Source organism: Astyanax mexicanus, chromosome 15, assembly GCF_023375975.1.
Source record: "Astyanax mexicanus isolate ESR-SI-001 chromosome 15, AstMex3_surface, whole genome shotgun sequence".
Lineage (NCBI taxonomy): Eukaryota > Metazoa > Chordata > Actinopteri > Characiformes > Acestrorhamphidae > Astyanax > Astyanax mexicanus.
Window position 1 is genome coordinate 11,994,825 of NC_064422.1, and position 16,736 is coordinate 12,011,560.

Consider the following 16,736-nt stretch of genomic DNA (forward strand, 5'->3'; position numbering starts at 1 on the left):
GGCATCTCACGATACAATATTATCTTGATACATTGCCCACAGTAATTGTAGGTTGATGCTGTCATTTTACAAGACTTAATATATTGCAAGACAATTCTCTATGATATTTCGCAGAGTCTCCTAAATAATCCAAAAACAGGAATTTGGGATTTATTGGATTGGATTTATTTTATATAAATTTAACCCTATTTATTTGATTATAGCACCACCACTTGGAGAAATGAAGCAGCACACTTGAATTCTAATTAATTAGTAAATAATAGCTAGTGAAGTCATAATGGCTAGAAAATAATAGATAGTATGTGCTATACACTATGAATTTTTCAGTAATAGATACTGTTGTAATAGTTATAATAGATGTAGTTGTTTAATAGATACTAAAGGTTTCTTAGTGGGTAGCAAAAAATAGATACTGAATAATTCATAGTGGTTAATAAATGGTAATGGATACTGAAGAATTCATAGTGGCTAGCAAACAATAGTTCCTAAAGAATTCACAGTGGTTAGCAAATAGTAAGATTATACAGTGATTTTACAGTGATTTTTTTATGCTGTCTTTACTCAATAAGCTGAATTAAATGGTCTTTTAATATCATACAGTGATTTCTAGAATATGTTTAAAAATATATCGTTTTCGGAACTTTTTGACCTTAATATATGAATTCTCTTTATAAACTGGAGTCTGGTTTGTACTGGAGGAGTAATATGCTAATCTTACCTGAGTGCAGGAGTAATGTATTCATGGCTGTAGGTGAGTTCCAGAATTAGCCGGGTTCATTAGTCTCTGTCTCTGTGCCGCTCTGCAGGTCAGATCTCCTCAGCTGAGCTGCTTCAGTGCCTCTGACCAGCGTAACAAGTTCATATTCATAAAGTTGTCATGCATGTTGGCATCATGTTCTCCTCCACCAGTCTTACACACTGCTTTTGGATAACTTTATGCTGCTTTACTCCTGGTGCAATAATTCAAGCAGTTCAGTTTGGTGGTTTGATGGTTTGTGATCATCCATCTTCCTCTTGAGATTTATAATTTGGTAAAATCAAAAACTTTTTTTTTTTTTTTTTTTTGTAATTCTTTATTTTTACAGTATGTGCTTCCAAAATTTACATTCACAATATACGTTTTTTCTTTTTTTTCATCACTTCTGATAACACAATTCACTCTTTGTATGCCTTCAACATAAAAAATAACGTATACAGAACAAGGAACTATTAACACTGAGGATGCCTTAAATTATTGTGCAATAAAAATGAAATATCTGGGTAGTAGTTAAGTCTGTTTTCTTCATGTAAATTCATGTAAATTGTCCATTTTGACCATAGTTTTGCAAATGTTGATGTTTGCAGCCTAAGTGCAAATGTATTGTTTTCCATTACATATATTTTATTGACTATATTAATCCACTCTTCCATTGCTGGATTACTGGGAGATCAGGTATAGGCCATTTCCTTGTTAGGGCTTTTTTTACTTGCAATTAAAAGTTAAGTGTACTCTTTTTTTTTTTTTTATATAATGCATTTTCAACCAGTGCAGCTGTTTTTATTTTTTTTCTTGAATTTGTTTTTGGTATAAATACCCTCCTTTTATACTCTGCATAAAAGAGCAGATAAATATAGACCAGTTACATATTAGAGTGTGTGTGTGTGTGTGAGAGATTTTGCTGCATGCAGTTTGCTGTGTTTCAGGATCTATCTCCTGCAGGAATGAGGGCATGGGTAGTGGTAGTTGTGGGTGATGAATGCTGTGGAGGTGAACCAGATTTTTAAGATTATTTACTAAGCATAATCCAGATTACATCCAGAGAGGATTGGGTGTAATGTACACAAAAAAAATCATGAGTTATTTTACGCCACAGTTTGGACCTTTGCTTTTTGTTATGGGTACAGTACAACTGGGGGGGGGGGGAAACAAAACATAAAAAACCTCCAGTCATGCAAGTTACAGTTTGCTTAATCTGGTAGAGTAGAGTAGGGCTGCAACCAATAGTCAAAAATGGCGACTAAAACAATGTTTTAAACAGAACAGATACTTAAACTGCTTGCTCTCCGTTATTTCTAAATGTATAAGGGTGTTTTTTCACACCTGTAGTTGTGATAGTTTATATGGTCCAGATCAGTTGATGAGTTTGTTCATTTGAAGCTTCAGTTTCTCCCTGTGTTTGGTTTGTTTTCACACGGGCATAAAAACCTAAACACACCGAAATGCACACTAACAATGCAAGCTTATTGTCTCCTCTGATTGGTCAGAGCTGTCTGGTGCGGGGGGAAAAAATAAAAGGAATATAGTAATATTATATTGTATACAATATATCGTGACACAGAAATATCATGATATTAAAAATCCATATTGTGATAATAGGCATGGTTTGTCTTAAAAGTAGTCCATTATTTACTGTGAAGCTTTAAGTGTATTTATTGTATAACTGTTTTAGTTTGCAGTTTATGTGCATGAAAATATTCTGCAATATTCTTTTGCTGCATTATATTATTTTATGCTATATTATTTATTTTGCAACATTATGATTATACTGAAATCAATGAATTATTTTTCTGTTTTCCAATATCGCCATGTATATCGTTATCGCAAAAATACCCTGAAATATTGATATTATTTTAGAGCCATATCGCCCACCCCTACTCCAGGGGTTGGATTAAATTGTTAATTTAATTGTAATCAGCATTCTCCTTGTTTGTGTGTTTGTTTTCAGCGGACATTATCTCAACAGTTGAATTTAACTACTCTGGGGAATTACTAGCTACAGGAGACAAGGGTGGAAGAGTCGTCATATTTCAGAGAGAACAAGAGGTAAGCTTTATACTGGAACTACGCCACAGGAATTAACAAATTTACTGTTCCATTTTACTTATTTACACTTAAAACTACATTATTACATAATGGTCCTGATTGCTTAATTCTTTTTTTTTTTTTTTGTAATCAAGTTTTTATTGAAATTTTTGTAGATAACAGATGTAACAAACAGAGTGTAACAAAAAATGTTTTGTTATCTCTTTTAAATCCCATCCCACCCCACCCACATCCATCCCACCCCACCCACATCCATCCCACCCTTTCCACCCAAACACCACACATTTAGCACAATATATACATGAAGCAAATGATTGCTTAATTCTAAATAGATGTCAAATAGCTAAATTATAAAATATGGTATTTCCTTTTCCTTTTATCACTTTTAATTTAAAAGCACTCTGTGAAGTTTTAATGTGTGATTTCAGCAGTAATTTTGCAGTAGCAGTGCTATGCTCAGATTTAGTGTGTCAAGTTTATTTCAGCAAAATAAATGTACAGTAAAGGCATTTTTAAAAGTTATGTAAAATAAGATAAAATAAGCAGAAGGTGGCCCTTTTTTTGCTTCTGGTGTGAAATGAGCTTTATATTTATCATTTGTTTAAAACTAATCTGTTGTTTTTTCTTGTTTTTTGGTTCTCGTCTGTAGAGTAAAAATCGTCCGCTCTCGAGAGGAGAATATAACGTATACAGCACTTTCCAGAGTCATGAACCAGAATTTGACTATTTGAAAAGTTTAGAAATTGAGGAGAAAATTAATAAAATCCGATGGCTGCCCCAACAGAATGCTGCTCACTTCCTGCTCTCCACAAACGGTAAGAGATATATATATATATATAAGTTTATGCTTTTTTTAATGTTGGGATTATTAATGTACTGCATGCCTCCCTCTCAGATAATTACTCAGTGAACCCGCAGGTCCTTAAAAAGTCTTAAAATGTCTTAAAAATTCAGTTTTACTTATTCAAGGACTAAAAATGGCTTTTAAATGTAGCTGTGCTACATTTTTAGTCATGAGGAGATGGCATGGAAATGTTTGGGATGTATGTAAAAAAAATGTAAGCAAGGAATTCATTGACTGCAAAACTAAAAATATAATCACATTTTTTTGTTTTTATTTATAACTATTATATATTTTTTGTTGCTAATTGAATCTAATTATAGTAGAGCTGCAACTAATGATTATTTTGGTAGTCGACTAATCTGAAGATTTTTTTTTTTTTTTCTTTCGATTAGTCTGCGATTATTTCTGACATGTTGTTCATGTCTAAAAAACAATATAAAAAGCTGAGCATGAGATTTAAATGGCATTTAAATGTCGGGATGTTGTAAAAATGTGTAAAAAGTAGACAATTAAATTTTGTAGTCGACAAATTTAAATCGACATTGTCATCTTTTAATTAGACCTTATTCTTTATTATTCTTATTATTTATATGTTATAACTGTTTCATTACAGGTGCTGGTCAACGAATTAGAATAATTTGAAATAGTGCAATCATGAAATTCTTTGAATGCATTTTTTGTGCAGAAAGCAAATCAGGTGTTCACCGCACCTGTCCTACTCGTTAGACTAATCACAGAACTCGTTACCTGGAAAAAAATTTGCTCAGCTGAGCTTTCCAAAAGGCCCATTTAGGCCATTTAACTGTGACACTGTTGTTTTATTGAATTAGAATAATGGAGAAACCGTTTCATTGAATTAGAATAATTTTTATTATAATTACAATCATCACTTTCTCAGTATTTTGTGGCTGCCCCCTTGGCTTGTATGACTGCCTGAAGTCTCCACGGCATCGATTTGACCAGCTTGTCGCAAGTTTCCGCAGTCACAGCTTCCCAGGCAGTGGCGATGTTCTGCTTCAGTTGGTCCAGCGTAGTAGGCTTTCTGTCGCGAATTTTCCGCTTGACGATGGCCCAAAGGTTTTCAATGACATTGAGGTAAGGCGAGTTGGCCGGCCATGCCAAAACTTCAAGCTGTTTTTTAGTGAACCAATCTTTGGTCGACTTTGCCGCATGAGCCGGTGCAAGATCCTGTTGAAATATGAAGTCTTCTTCGCCGAACTGTTCCTCAACAGTCGGAATCAGGAACGTTTCCAGAACATCTTGATATACGGCAGCATTGACAGTCTTTTTGAGGAAGCAGAGTTTCCCTACACCTCGAGCGGACATGCATCCCCAGACCATAACGCTCTGGGGAAACTTGACGGATCTTTTCACGCACTCGTGGTTGTAGGTTTCGCCACCACGACACCAGACACGTGGACCTTGGTCACCGAAGGAGATGCAGAAGCGTGATTCGTCACTGAAGACCACTTTCTGCCAGTCTTCAGCAGTCCACTCGCCGTGTTCTTTGGCCCACTTCAGCCTTTTCTCCATTTGTTTCTTGTTCAGCATCGGTTTTACTGCTGGAACGCGAGATTTGAAGCCGAGTTCGCGCAGACGACGGTAAGTGGTTGATCTGGAGACGTCAGCGCCAGTCTGCTTGTTCCACAAGGTTGCTGACTGCGATCTTTCTCAGCTGCTTGTTGTCGCGAGCAGAAGTTTTTCGGATGCCGGAACAGTTGGTGCGCTTGCTGCAGTTTTTCTTGAGAGCTTTGCAGACGGAATACTGGCTGATGCCGAGCTGCTCAGCAATTTTAGTTTGGGTCAAGCCTTGTTGGTGAAGGGCTTGAATTTGAGCCACTATTCCGGTTGAGAGGTCGCGCTGCTTACCCATGATTGATTTTACAACTTAGAAATTCTACTCAACCCTGACTTTATACTGCATAGTGAACACTCTTCACAGAAAACAAAAATTCAAGCATTTATTCTAATTCAATGAAACGGTTTCTCCATTATTCTAATTCAATAAAACAACAGTGTCACAGTTAAATGGCCTAAATGGGCCTTTTGGAAAGCTCAGCTGAGCAAATTTTTTTCCAGGTAACGAGTTCTGTGATTAGTCTAACGAGTAGGACAGGTGCGGTGAACATCTGATTTGCTTTCTGCACAAAAAATGCATTAAAAGAATTTCATGATTGCACTATTTCAAATTATTCTAATTCGTTGACCAGCACCTGTATTTGGTTCTGATTTTATTTTCACCCTATTATCTTATTTTTATTTTATAGCTTTTAATTAGATCTTATTTTTATCTGTCTGGTTTTGACTGTTTGTATTCTGTTATAGTTTTCATTCATCTGTTTTTGAGTATTATATTTTATCAATGTTCATTTTATTTATTTATTCATTTACTTATTATTATTTATTAATTAATTAATTTATTTATTTTTTTAATTGCCTTGCTTGATTGTTGTGCTTGTGTATTATTTCTTACACTTTCTTTCTCTACATAAAGCACTTTGGGTTGCATTTTTATGTATGAAAGGTGCTATATAAATAAAGTTTATTTTTATTATTATTATTATTATTATTATTATTATTATTATTATTGTCGATTATATCGACTAATCGTTGCAGCCCTAAATTATAGTGTACATAGGAATTTATATGTATATAGGTTTATTGTTGTGCCATTCAAGCCAGTTAAAACATCTAATAATTTTAATCATTTTTTTTTGCTAATTATTCTTATATAAATGCAAATAGAGATCTAGGCAAAAGTAGTGATTCAAATTTTTTTTGCCACAGTAATGGTATTATTTTTGTATTGTTAGAGCTATTAAAAAGGTCTTAAAAGTCATGTTACTGTCTGATGCTCGTCCTGTGCTTTCTAAAGACCCGACGGTTCTGATTGGTTGATCTAACCTGATTGTTTTTGTCTGATTTCCGTATAATAAAGATAAAACCATCAAGCTGTGGAAGATCAGCGAAAGGGACAAACGAGCGGAGGGCTACAATCTGAAAGATGAAGACGGGCGTCTGAGAGATCCGTTTAGAATCTCAACACTAAGGGCAAGTTCCTCCGTCCCCCTCACGTCCTCCTCGCGTCCCCTTCCGTCCCCCACGCTCCCTCAGGACTCTACTTCCTGTCGCCTGTCTCTGTTTGTGTGATAGTTTAAAAGAATTCTGCTCTGAAGACAATAGGCAGCTCAGAGCAGTGACGTGACGCTGAATGATGAACTTTTGTTGTTTTGTTGTTGTTGTTTAGAAATTAACCTCCTCAGACCTGGAATTTTTATCTTAGTGTGCATTTTAAATTTATTAATTCTAATTTGGAATTTGTAGGACCTAAAAAGTATAAAAACTAAACTTTGTCTTTAATACAGCAAGTCATTTTTCAAAATGGGTCTCTGCAGCTCTGGGGAAAAAATAAGAGAGCACCTAAAAATGATGAGTTTCTTTGATTTTATCAAATTGAAAACCTCTGGAATATAATCAAGAGGAAGATGGATGATTACAAGCCATCAAACCACCAAACTGAACTGCTTGAATTATTTTTGCACCAGGAGTAAAGCAGCATAAAGTTATCCAAAAGCAGTGTGTAAGACTGGTGGAGGAGAACATGATGCCAAGATGCATAAAAAAAAAAAACTGTGATATTAAAAACCAGGGATATTCCACCAAATATTGATTTCTGAACTCTATGAAACTTTATGAATATGAACTTTCTTTGCATTATTTGAGGTCTGAAAGCTCTGCATCTTTTTTATTTCAGCCAAATAAATGCTCTAAATGACAATATTTTTATTTGGAATTTGGGAGAAATGTTGTCTGTAGTTTATAGAATAAAACAACAATGTTCATTTTACTTAAACATAAACCTATAAATATCAAAATTTTTTACCATTTTTTCTCAGAGTTATTTACAGTATATTTATTATATACTGTAGTATTAATGAGGTCAGTGAATGCTGTTGAGTTTTTGCTCATATGTTGCATAAAAAGTAAATAATTTAATTAATAATTTGACAGCCCTAACCCCCACTATCTACCATCAACAGCTAAAAATGTAAATTTTTGTCTCTGTCTCTGGTCCACAGGTGCCTGTGCTGATGCCGATGGACCTGATGGTTGAAGCCAGCCCTCGCAGAATATTTGCGAATGCGCACACATATCACATCAACTCCATTTCAGTAAATAGTGATCATGAAACATACCTTTCTGCAGATGACCTAAGAATAAACCTATGGCACTTAGAAATCACAGATAGAAGTTTTAGTATCCTTTTCCAAGTTACTTTTTACTTTTTAATTTTTAAATGTTTTTTTAAAAGCTGCTTTTACTACAGTGTTGACTGTAGGGCTGCAGAATATATGGTTTTAGCATCACAATGTATAAATCTGCTATAGTTACACTGCGGGTAGGTTCAGTATTTTGTGCAAAAATTACACTTTAGATATATATATTTTTTGCTGCTTGTTACAAAGAAAATTTTACACTTATTTTGCATCACTTTCCACCCAATATCATTTATTTCACTACAATCATTAATACACATATTGCATATTTTTGTTTGGCTCTTATAAAAAAAGAATAGGAAACAACAATAATGGAAAAAATTATTTGGGGGGGATTTTGGGAGGATTTTTAAAATTTAATTTTTGGGAAAATACTTTTTCTTGCTTTTTCCTCTCTCAAACTCTTGCGCTTTCTTGTTCTCCTGCCTATCCTCACTGCCACTCTTTTACTTTTTCACTTTCTCTTTCTCTCTCTCTCTCTCTCTCTCTCTCTCTCTCTCTCTTACTGTCTCTTTCTTTCTCTTTTTCTCTCCTTTTTTATTTCTCTCTTTTTTTTTCCTCTTTTGTTTCTCTCTCTCTCTCTCTCCTTCTATCTCTCTTTTAGTTCAGTGGTGCTTTATTGGCATGAATGGAACTAATATATACATACATACATATACACTATATTTCTCTCTCTCTCTTTCTCTCCTTTGTTTTTTCTTTTTTTGTCTTTCTGTCCCTCTTCTGCTTTTTATTTTTTTTCTCCTGTTACAAAGGAGCGTTTACACTTATTTTGCATCACTGTCCACCCAATACCATTTATTTCACTACAATCATTAATACACAGATTACAGATTTTATTTTTTATTTTTGGGCTCTGATAAAAAAAAAATATTGGATGGAAATAAATAATAATAAAGAAATATGGATTAAATTATTTGGGGGGGAGGATTTTGCGAGGATTTTTTTAAAATACAATTTGTGGGAAAATCTCTAGAATGTGCTCAGTGTCCTCATGCTATAAGCTTTAGTTTTTGCTTATTCTATGCTAAAAACTCTGGCTAAAAGTCCTGTTACTCAAAACCTAAAAAGTAACAGGAGTGAGTTCCAGTAACAGGAGTAATTTATTTAGTCATAAATATCAATTATTTGAACATGCAGTCTATAACCATTTCTTTAAAATAAAGAGTTTCCTGAGAGAAGATTTAAATGAATTAGTAGACTTGCCATAATTCGCTTATTTATTTATTACGAGGATTCGATCCTCTTCTGATAACGAGGAGTATAGTTACTTTAGTTTTAGGTCTTTTTTGGCCGTTTGTCTGTTTTTCTCCTTCACTGCTTCCTCCTCCAGACATTGTAGATATAAAGCCTGCCAACATGGAGGAGCTGACGGAGGTGATCACGGCTGCAGAGTGCCACCCTCACCAGTGCAACGTGTTCGTGTACAGCAGCAGCAAGGGCACCATCCGCCTCTGCGACATGCGGGCAGCGGCCCTCTGCGATAGACATAGCAAATGTGAGTAGACCAAACATGCTCTCGCGCGACGCTGCTGTGCTTTCTCTTTCTTTATCACTTCTCTTTTTTTTTTTTTTTTTCCTCTGGTTTATTTGCTGTTGCAATTGCTCTAAATTTTGCTCTCCTGTGCGCTCTCACTTTTTCTTTCTTTCTCTTACACTTTGTTGCTCTTGTTCGTGCACTCTCTCTCTCTCATTCGCACTCTTTCACGCTCTTCTCTCACTCTTACACACTGATGCCCTTTTTGATTCTCTTTTTCCCTTCCTTTCTCTTGTTCTTTCCTTTCTCACACAATTATGCTTTATTGTTCTCTTGCCCGTCTGCATTGGCGCACTCTCATTCTTTTACTGTTTCACTTGCACTCTCTCTCTCTTTCTCTCTCTCTCTCTCTCTCTGTCTCTCTCCATCTCTCTTGCGCTCTCTCTTGCGCTCTCTCTTGCGCTCTCTCTTGCGCTTTCTCGCACTCATTTCTCTCTTGCGCATTTTTCTCTCTGAAAAATGGCTTGAAAACTAGAGTTTTATTTGACAAAATCATATAATGCAAACTTAACAGACTGGTTTCTCTCAAACATTGATTCTATAAGAAATAGAAATAAAAATAAGAATAAAAAATAAATGTAAAATTTTGTAGGTCTTATATAGTGCAAACCACAACCAGTCATATTAAGACTATGGTTTGTGTGTTTTTTCTCCTAAATCTCTTGTAATTTTACTATTCATAACCATAACCAGTCATATTAAGACTATGCTTGAAGTGCAAACAGAGACAGACCATGTTTTTAAATACAGTACAGAGCTAAGGGATTAGTACAGCTGCCTATGAAACAGTCACGTGTAGGATTTACTTACAGTATTTATATATGGTTTGTGTCTTGTTGGTCACTCTGTTACTGTTTATTGTTTTCACTGGAGCCAAAATGCAGCCAGACAAACAACTTAAAAGTAGCAGAAGCATCTTCTGTACAAATGCATGAATTTTCCTCTTCTGCTGAGAGCTGCTCTCACTGTTCAGACACCACACTCGCTGCTATCGCTACTGTGTTGCCAGATCCCACTTAAAAAGTCCACACTAAACTGTCCCCCCCCCCCCCCCCCCTTGCGAGACAGGTTAAAGCTAGACGAGAAATATCGTCACGTTTTAATCTTGCTAGATCTCGATTCGATTCAGATTTTTGGGGTCACGATTCGATCCAGAAGCGATTTTCAATTCTGGAATGATTTTTCAAATCAAATGGCCTATAATTTTTGTTTAAGTTATGGGAGAAGATAAAAAAATTAAAATGGGCAATTTAAACAAGTAGAACATTTATTTAAAACAATAAACTTAGCTTCCTTACTGTATTAAATCGTTTTGCAACATAGTGACAGTGCCACAATAATGGATGGCTAGTTTCTAGCATGATTAACTAATCCTGAATTCATTTCTAAAAGGAAGACATTGTTAAAACTGGAAAACACTCATCAATGTAACACAGCCACAAGGTCAAGAGTGAAACTAGATAGGCTATATTTACGTAACAAGCAGAAAAAATACTAAATATACTAGATTTTAGCATGCACACCCCTCTGTTGCCTAACAGCTCACTTACTGTGGCGCGGAGCTTTTTAACTGCGACAGTAGCTTCACCCAAAAAAATAGATTTTTTGAAAATGAGAATCGATTCTGAATCATTCAATGTTAGATTCGCGATTCAAGCTCAAATTGATTTTTTCCTGCAGCCCTAATCTGAACACTCCTTTACCCCACAAAGCCTGTACATAACATAACCGCTCCTTCCAGGAAAATAGCCTATGAACTCTTGGCGTTAAGATTATATTACTACCGCTACTACTGTCTCATTCTCTGCAGTTTTAAAGTGAGAAGACATTTTATTCTGTTTAATGTCAGCAAGTCTCAAGAAAACAAAAATAGTGCGTCTGGTTTTCACCCTCTCAGCAGAAAGTCACAGTTTTCCATTAATGTAGAAAAAAACCATGCTCTGATTCTCTCTGTGCTTTAATTAACCTGCTTTTACTGTGTAATTCAGGGTCGTCTGCAGGAGCGTGTAGAACATTCCTCAGATACGCTTATCTACTACAGATTACTGCTCTAGTTTCTAACTGAGGGATTTTAAATAAGAACACAGAATAATCCCCATTACAGAGTACAGTAATTCATATCACAGAGAAGGACTCTTATTGTTGTAGAGCAACATTCAGTCACCCAGATCAGGAATTGAACCCCAGTCTCACACATGATGAGGTAGCTCACTGGCAGGTAGTGGTGTTATCCACTGCACCACACCAACCACAAACCAAAAAAATGCCCTTTTTATTTATGTATTTATCAAAATCAACAGTAATTCTCTTTAGCTTTACAATACCCTACATGTTCCACCTTAAATGGATTATAATGGTGTGTTCACACTTGTCCCAAATAAGAGCTCATTGCTGAAGTTGGCTAAAATTGACAAATGTTCACAACAAAAATCTGATTAACTGCGATTATTCGCACTTGTTTTTCTTAAGACGCAACTTTTTAGTGGATATTTAAAAGTAGATAAAAGAATGAATGTATGAAATTTAAAATGCAGTTATAATTATATTTATATATTATAATGTTAATTCAGAATGTCAGTCAATCTATAGCTTCTGATTTAACAAGTGTTCTTGATGTTTTACAACTTGAGAAAGTTTAAAAACGTTCAATTTTAAACCATTTTGATCTAAAAAATCTGCCCATACTCTTCTCTTCTCTTCCACCAAAGTTTTTGAAGAGCCTGAAGATCCGAGCAGCAGGTCGTTCTTCTCAGAAATCATCTCCTCCATATCTGATGTCAAGTTCAGCCACAGCGGCCGATACATGATGACCCGAGACTACCTTTCAGTGAAGGTGTGGGACCTCAACATGGAGAACCGGCCTGTAGAGACCTACCAGGTACCGCACACCAAACACACAGTAAAACCTTACCATGCACTCAATCACCTCATAGATGAGTCTACACTGTGCTCTTGGGGTAATTCTGACTTCTTGGCAGAAAAGCCACAGTCCCAAATTGTCTGTTTGTAGATTGTTTGCTTTACTGTAGACTGGATTGGATGGATTGGATGGATGTATGAATTGATTGGATGGATATATAAATAGATGGATTGATTGGATAAATGGATGGATGGATTGATTGGATTGATTGGATGGATGGATTGATTGGATAAATGGATGGATAAATGGATGGATTGATTGAATAAAATTATAGTTTGGATTGATTGCATGGATGGATTGAATATTGGATGGTTGGTGGATTGGATTTATTGGATAAATGTGGATGAATGGATTGATTTGATTGATTGATTGATTGATTGGATTGATTGGATTGGATTGATTGGACGGATAGATAAATGGATGGATTAATGGGATAAATGGATGTATTGATTGGATAAATGGATGTATTGATTGGATAAGTGGATGGATGGATTAGATGGATAGATTAGATGGATGGATTAGATAGATGGATCAGATGTTTTTTCTAGTTTAAAGAAGGTCTGTCCTCCTGATTGTTATTTTTGTACAATACATAGACTTGATCTTTCATGACATTATAATGTTTTAATATCTTGGCTGTTTTAAATGTAATTTTTCTTTGTTTGTTTATGATATTTATTAAATTATTTTCTATATTACCTGAATATCCTTAATTACAAAGTAATTGCCCTTTAATATTGTAGTGCAGTTGTAATTGCATCATATCAGTGGCATTTTGGTTTTGTCCAAGTTATTACAGTTATTTCAGGGACAACATTTAGTCCAAAAAAATAACTACAGTATTTAGACCGGCCTAATTTCAAGTAATTGAGTTTACTCCTGTAAACCCTCCTGTACAGAAAAGCACTGACAGGATTTAGAGTTCCAGTTCCAGGGTTCAGTTTGTGAGGTGTTTAATGTTCTGTTTGTATCTGTTCCCTAATAAATTCTGATGGTTGTGTTTCTGTAGGTACATGAATACCTACGTAGTAAGCTGTGCTCGCTGTATGAGAACGACTGCATTTTTGACAAGTTCGAGTGCTGCTGGAACGGATCAGACAGGTACCCTGTTTTAATACTTATAGAATGTTTTTTATTATGAAACCAAAAGTAATTCTTCTATCATTATTCTATCATATCAAAACTGTCATTTGTAGCAGATTAATTTAGTAGGAGTTTAAGTGGAAATGTCTGATTTTGAAGCTTCACATGCTTAGTTTAATTTAGAAAATGATTTAGTGCAATTTATCATGAAATCACATTTCAAGCTAGAGTTTTTTTTTCTGTCTAAACATTTCTGTCTGCATTGCCATACATACATACATACATAAACGCACACACACAGGTGCATCTTAAAAAAAATAAAATAAATAAAAGCATTGAAAAGCTACTTTATTTCAGTAGTTCAGTTCAAAATGTGATACTCATATAAATTAGAATATTATATAAGACCAGTTGGTACTTGAACATGTACACTGGTACAGTGTGGGCAGTGTGCCAAGTCCTGCTGGAAAATGAAATCTGCAGCTGCATAAAAATAGGAACATGGAGATTGTACATCTTTAGGTACAGCCGCTGCAGAGAGAGTTTTAAGGGGGCTACTTACTATATATTTTACTACTATAAAATAATAAATGTATATTTGTAAAATATCAAGATTATATATATATATTTTTTTTTTTTTACACAGTATCGCCCAGCCCTAGTTTCAGTGCTTATTTTTTATTTTTTTTTCCCTTTCTCTCTCTCCCCGTTTTTGCTTTTTACAAGCAAGCTCAGACAAGGCCCTTACATATTCACTTTTGATTTTAGCATAACTGATATTATATTGACCAATCAAGTTCATATAACCCATCTCTCCTCTTATTCATCCTCTCCTCCGTTCTGTCCTCCCCCGCAGTGCCATTATGACCGGCTCCTACAACAACTTCTTCAGAATGTTTGACCGGAACACCCGCCGGGACATCACTCTGGAGGCGTCCCGGGAGAACAGCAAACCGCGGGCCACGCTGAAACCCCGTAAAGTCTGCACCGGCGGGAAGAGGAAGAAGGACGAGATCAGCGTGGACAGCCTGGACTTCAACAAGAAGATCCTCCACACCGCCTGGCACCCCAAAGAGAACGTCATAGCGGTGGCCGCCACCAACAACCTGTATATATTCCAGGACAAAATGAACTAAAGAGAGAACAGCAGCGGAGAAAAATCCAAACCAAGAAAAATCTCCACCTTATTCCCCTCCGGCACAAGAGGACAAGAGAGGACTCGCGAAAACCACAGAAAACCACAGAAAAGAAGAAGAATAATAATGATCTCGTACTTTCCATAGCCTAGTCCTTAACGTTAAAGTCGAAGAGAAGCCGCAGCCTTGTTTCATGTTGTTCTCCTAATGGAAGAATGGATGCACTTGTTTTTTCTTTTTCAGTTTTTTTGTTTCATTTTTCATTTGTATTTTATTTTATTTTTTTGTTTAGTTTGTTTAGTCTTTCACACATAGTCCAGGGGAAATGAGGAGGAGTAAATGGGCGTGTCTCTTTTGCTAACGCCTCGTCACACGAGAGGCACGGTCAAAAGCCCTTAAACATAAAATATATATATATATATATATATATATATATATATATATATATATATATATATATATATATATATATATATATAAAATAAATAAATATATGAATAAATATATAAATAAATACATTGACCCTACTGCATTGCTCCTTCATAAATCTTTCGTTTAAAAGGGCAACCACAAGATCAACAACAATGCAAGACCCACCCATCACTCATCACTCATATCTACTCCCCTCTTTTTCTCCTCCACCAATCATACGCCAGATCTACAATAAAAAAATTCATAAAGAATCGACGAAAAACCTCGTAACTCAGAGGCCAAATCAGATTCAACCTTTCAGCAGTTACTGAAATCTTCTTTCTGTCTTCTTTTTTTATTTTTATTTTTCTTTCCGTTTAATTTTTTGTTTTTCAGTCTGAGCCTTAGTTATTTTCGTTTTTTATTATTTTTATTATTTTTTTTATTTTTATTATTTTTGTTTGTCGACCAAAATCACAGATCACCCAAAACAGTCCTCCCAAAAAGAGCGTCCCAGTCGACTTTTTGTTCTCCGTCAGAACCACAGAACTGTAGAACCGTAGATACCAGAGTATCTGTGGCCTGAGAGCCCAGGCCTTTCAGAAAAAGTGACTTCCTTTTTTTTTTTTTTTTTTGCTTTCTTTCTTTCTTTATTTTTATATTTAATTTTTTTTTTTTGCTGGTCAATGCCTGTCAACATTCCTCCCCTGGCCTCAGTCCCAGGCCTCGGGTGTTTTTACCTTTTAAGCACTTACTACAGATCTCCATTATTTATTTATTTTTGGTCAGTGGACAGATTGCAGATCTTTTGTTTCTTTATTTTTAGTTTCGTTTTGTTTTTCGTTTCGTTTTGTTTCTCATGCATAATAACATCTACTCACTGACTGTGTCTATATATCTAAATATATATCTATATATAAATTACCACACCAACGTCTGGTGTCAAAACCACTTAATAAAAATAGCAAAACTATAAAGAGAAAGCGTTTTTTACATGACGAGCAGGTATGTATGTGGATTTATTTGGTTATTTGATTTTATTTGATTTTTTTTTTCTGTTCTGTATTCTGCATGTAATCTGCATTATGTGGGTTTGGAGCGGCAGTAATGAAATGTGAAGTCATCCTGCTGATCTTCATCTAAACCAGCTGCTTAAAGGAGTCAGATCCACCTTAAAATCTTATCTTTTACACCCTGCGTTCACACTACCAGAGAACAGCGCAAAAAAAACGACCAGCTTTTATTCTTTAGGGTTGTTTTGTGTATTTTTTTTTTTTTTTTTTTGGTGTGGTGCAGTGGATAACACCACTGCATGCCAGTGAGCTACTAAATCATGTGGGAGACTGGGGTTCAATTCCTACTCTGGGTGACTGAATGCTGCTCTACACCAATACCAGTCCTTGGGCAAGACTCCAAACTCCTAACACTACATCGGACAAATACTGTAATAGAAATAAACTTGTCACTCTGGATTAGAGCATTAGATATTTTATTCCATAAAATTAAAAAAAATGTAGGATCCAATTAAGTTCTAATTTCTAATTGGAATCCAATTTCTGACCTATGAACCTAGGCCTGTCACGATAAGCATTTTTTGTGGATGATATATCGTCCCAGAAATGATTGCGATACACAATATTTTTTTGTAATTTTAAGACTATTATAATAATAATATAAAATAATAACAGAATATAGCATAAAAATAAAATTAAACACCTTTTTAAA

The 16,736-nt window shown here is 35.2% G+C and overlaps 1 protein-coding gene across 1 annotated transcript in view; it reads left to right on the plus strand.

Moving 5' to 3' along the window:
• ppp2r2d (protein phosphatase 2, regulatory subunit B, delta) overlaps positions 1-16,483 on the plus strand; it is a 28,907-nt gene extending 12,424 nt beyond the window's left edge. The window contains exons 3-10 of the mRNA XM_022669107.2: positions 2,706-2,803; positions 3,453-3,618; positions 6,586-6,698; positions 7,727-7,904; positions 9,258-9,422; positions 12,170-12,339; positions 13,391-13,482; positions 14,321-16,483. Of these exons, the coding sequence (XP_022524828.1) occupies positions 2,706-2,803; positions 3,453-3,618; positions 6,586-6,698; positions 7,727-7,904; positions 9,258-9,422; positions 12,170-12,339; positions 13,391-13,482; positions 14,321-14,600 (1,262 nt within the window). The 3' untranslated portion in view covers positions 14,601-16,483. The remainder of the gene's footprint in view (positions 1-2,705; positions 2,804-3,452; positions 3,619-6,585; positions 6,699-7,726; positions 7,905-9,257; positions 9,423-12,169; positions 12,340-13,390; positions 13,483-14,320) is intronic.
• The last annotated feature ends 253 nt before the right edge of the window (positions 16,484-16,736 follow it).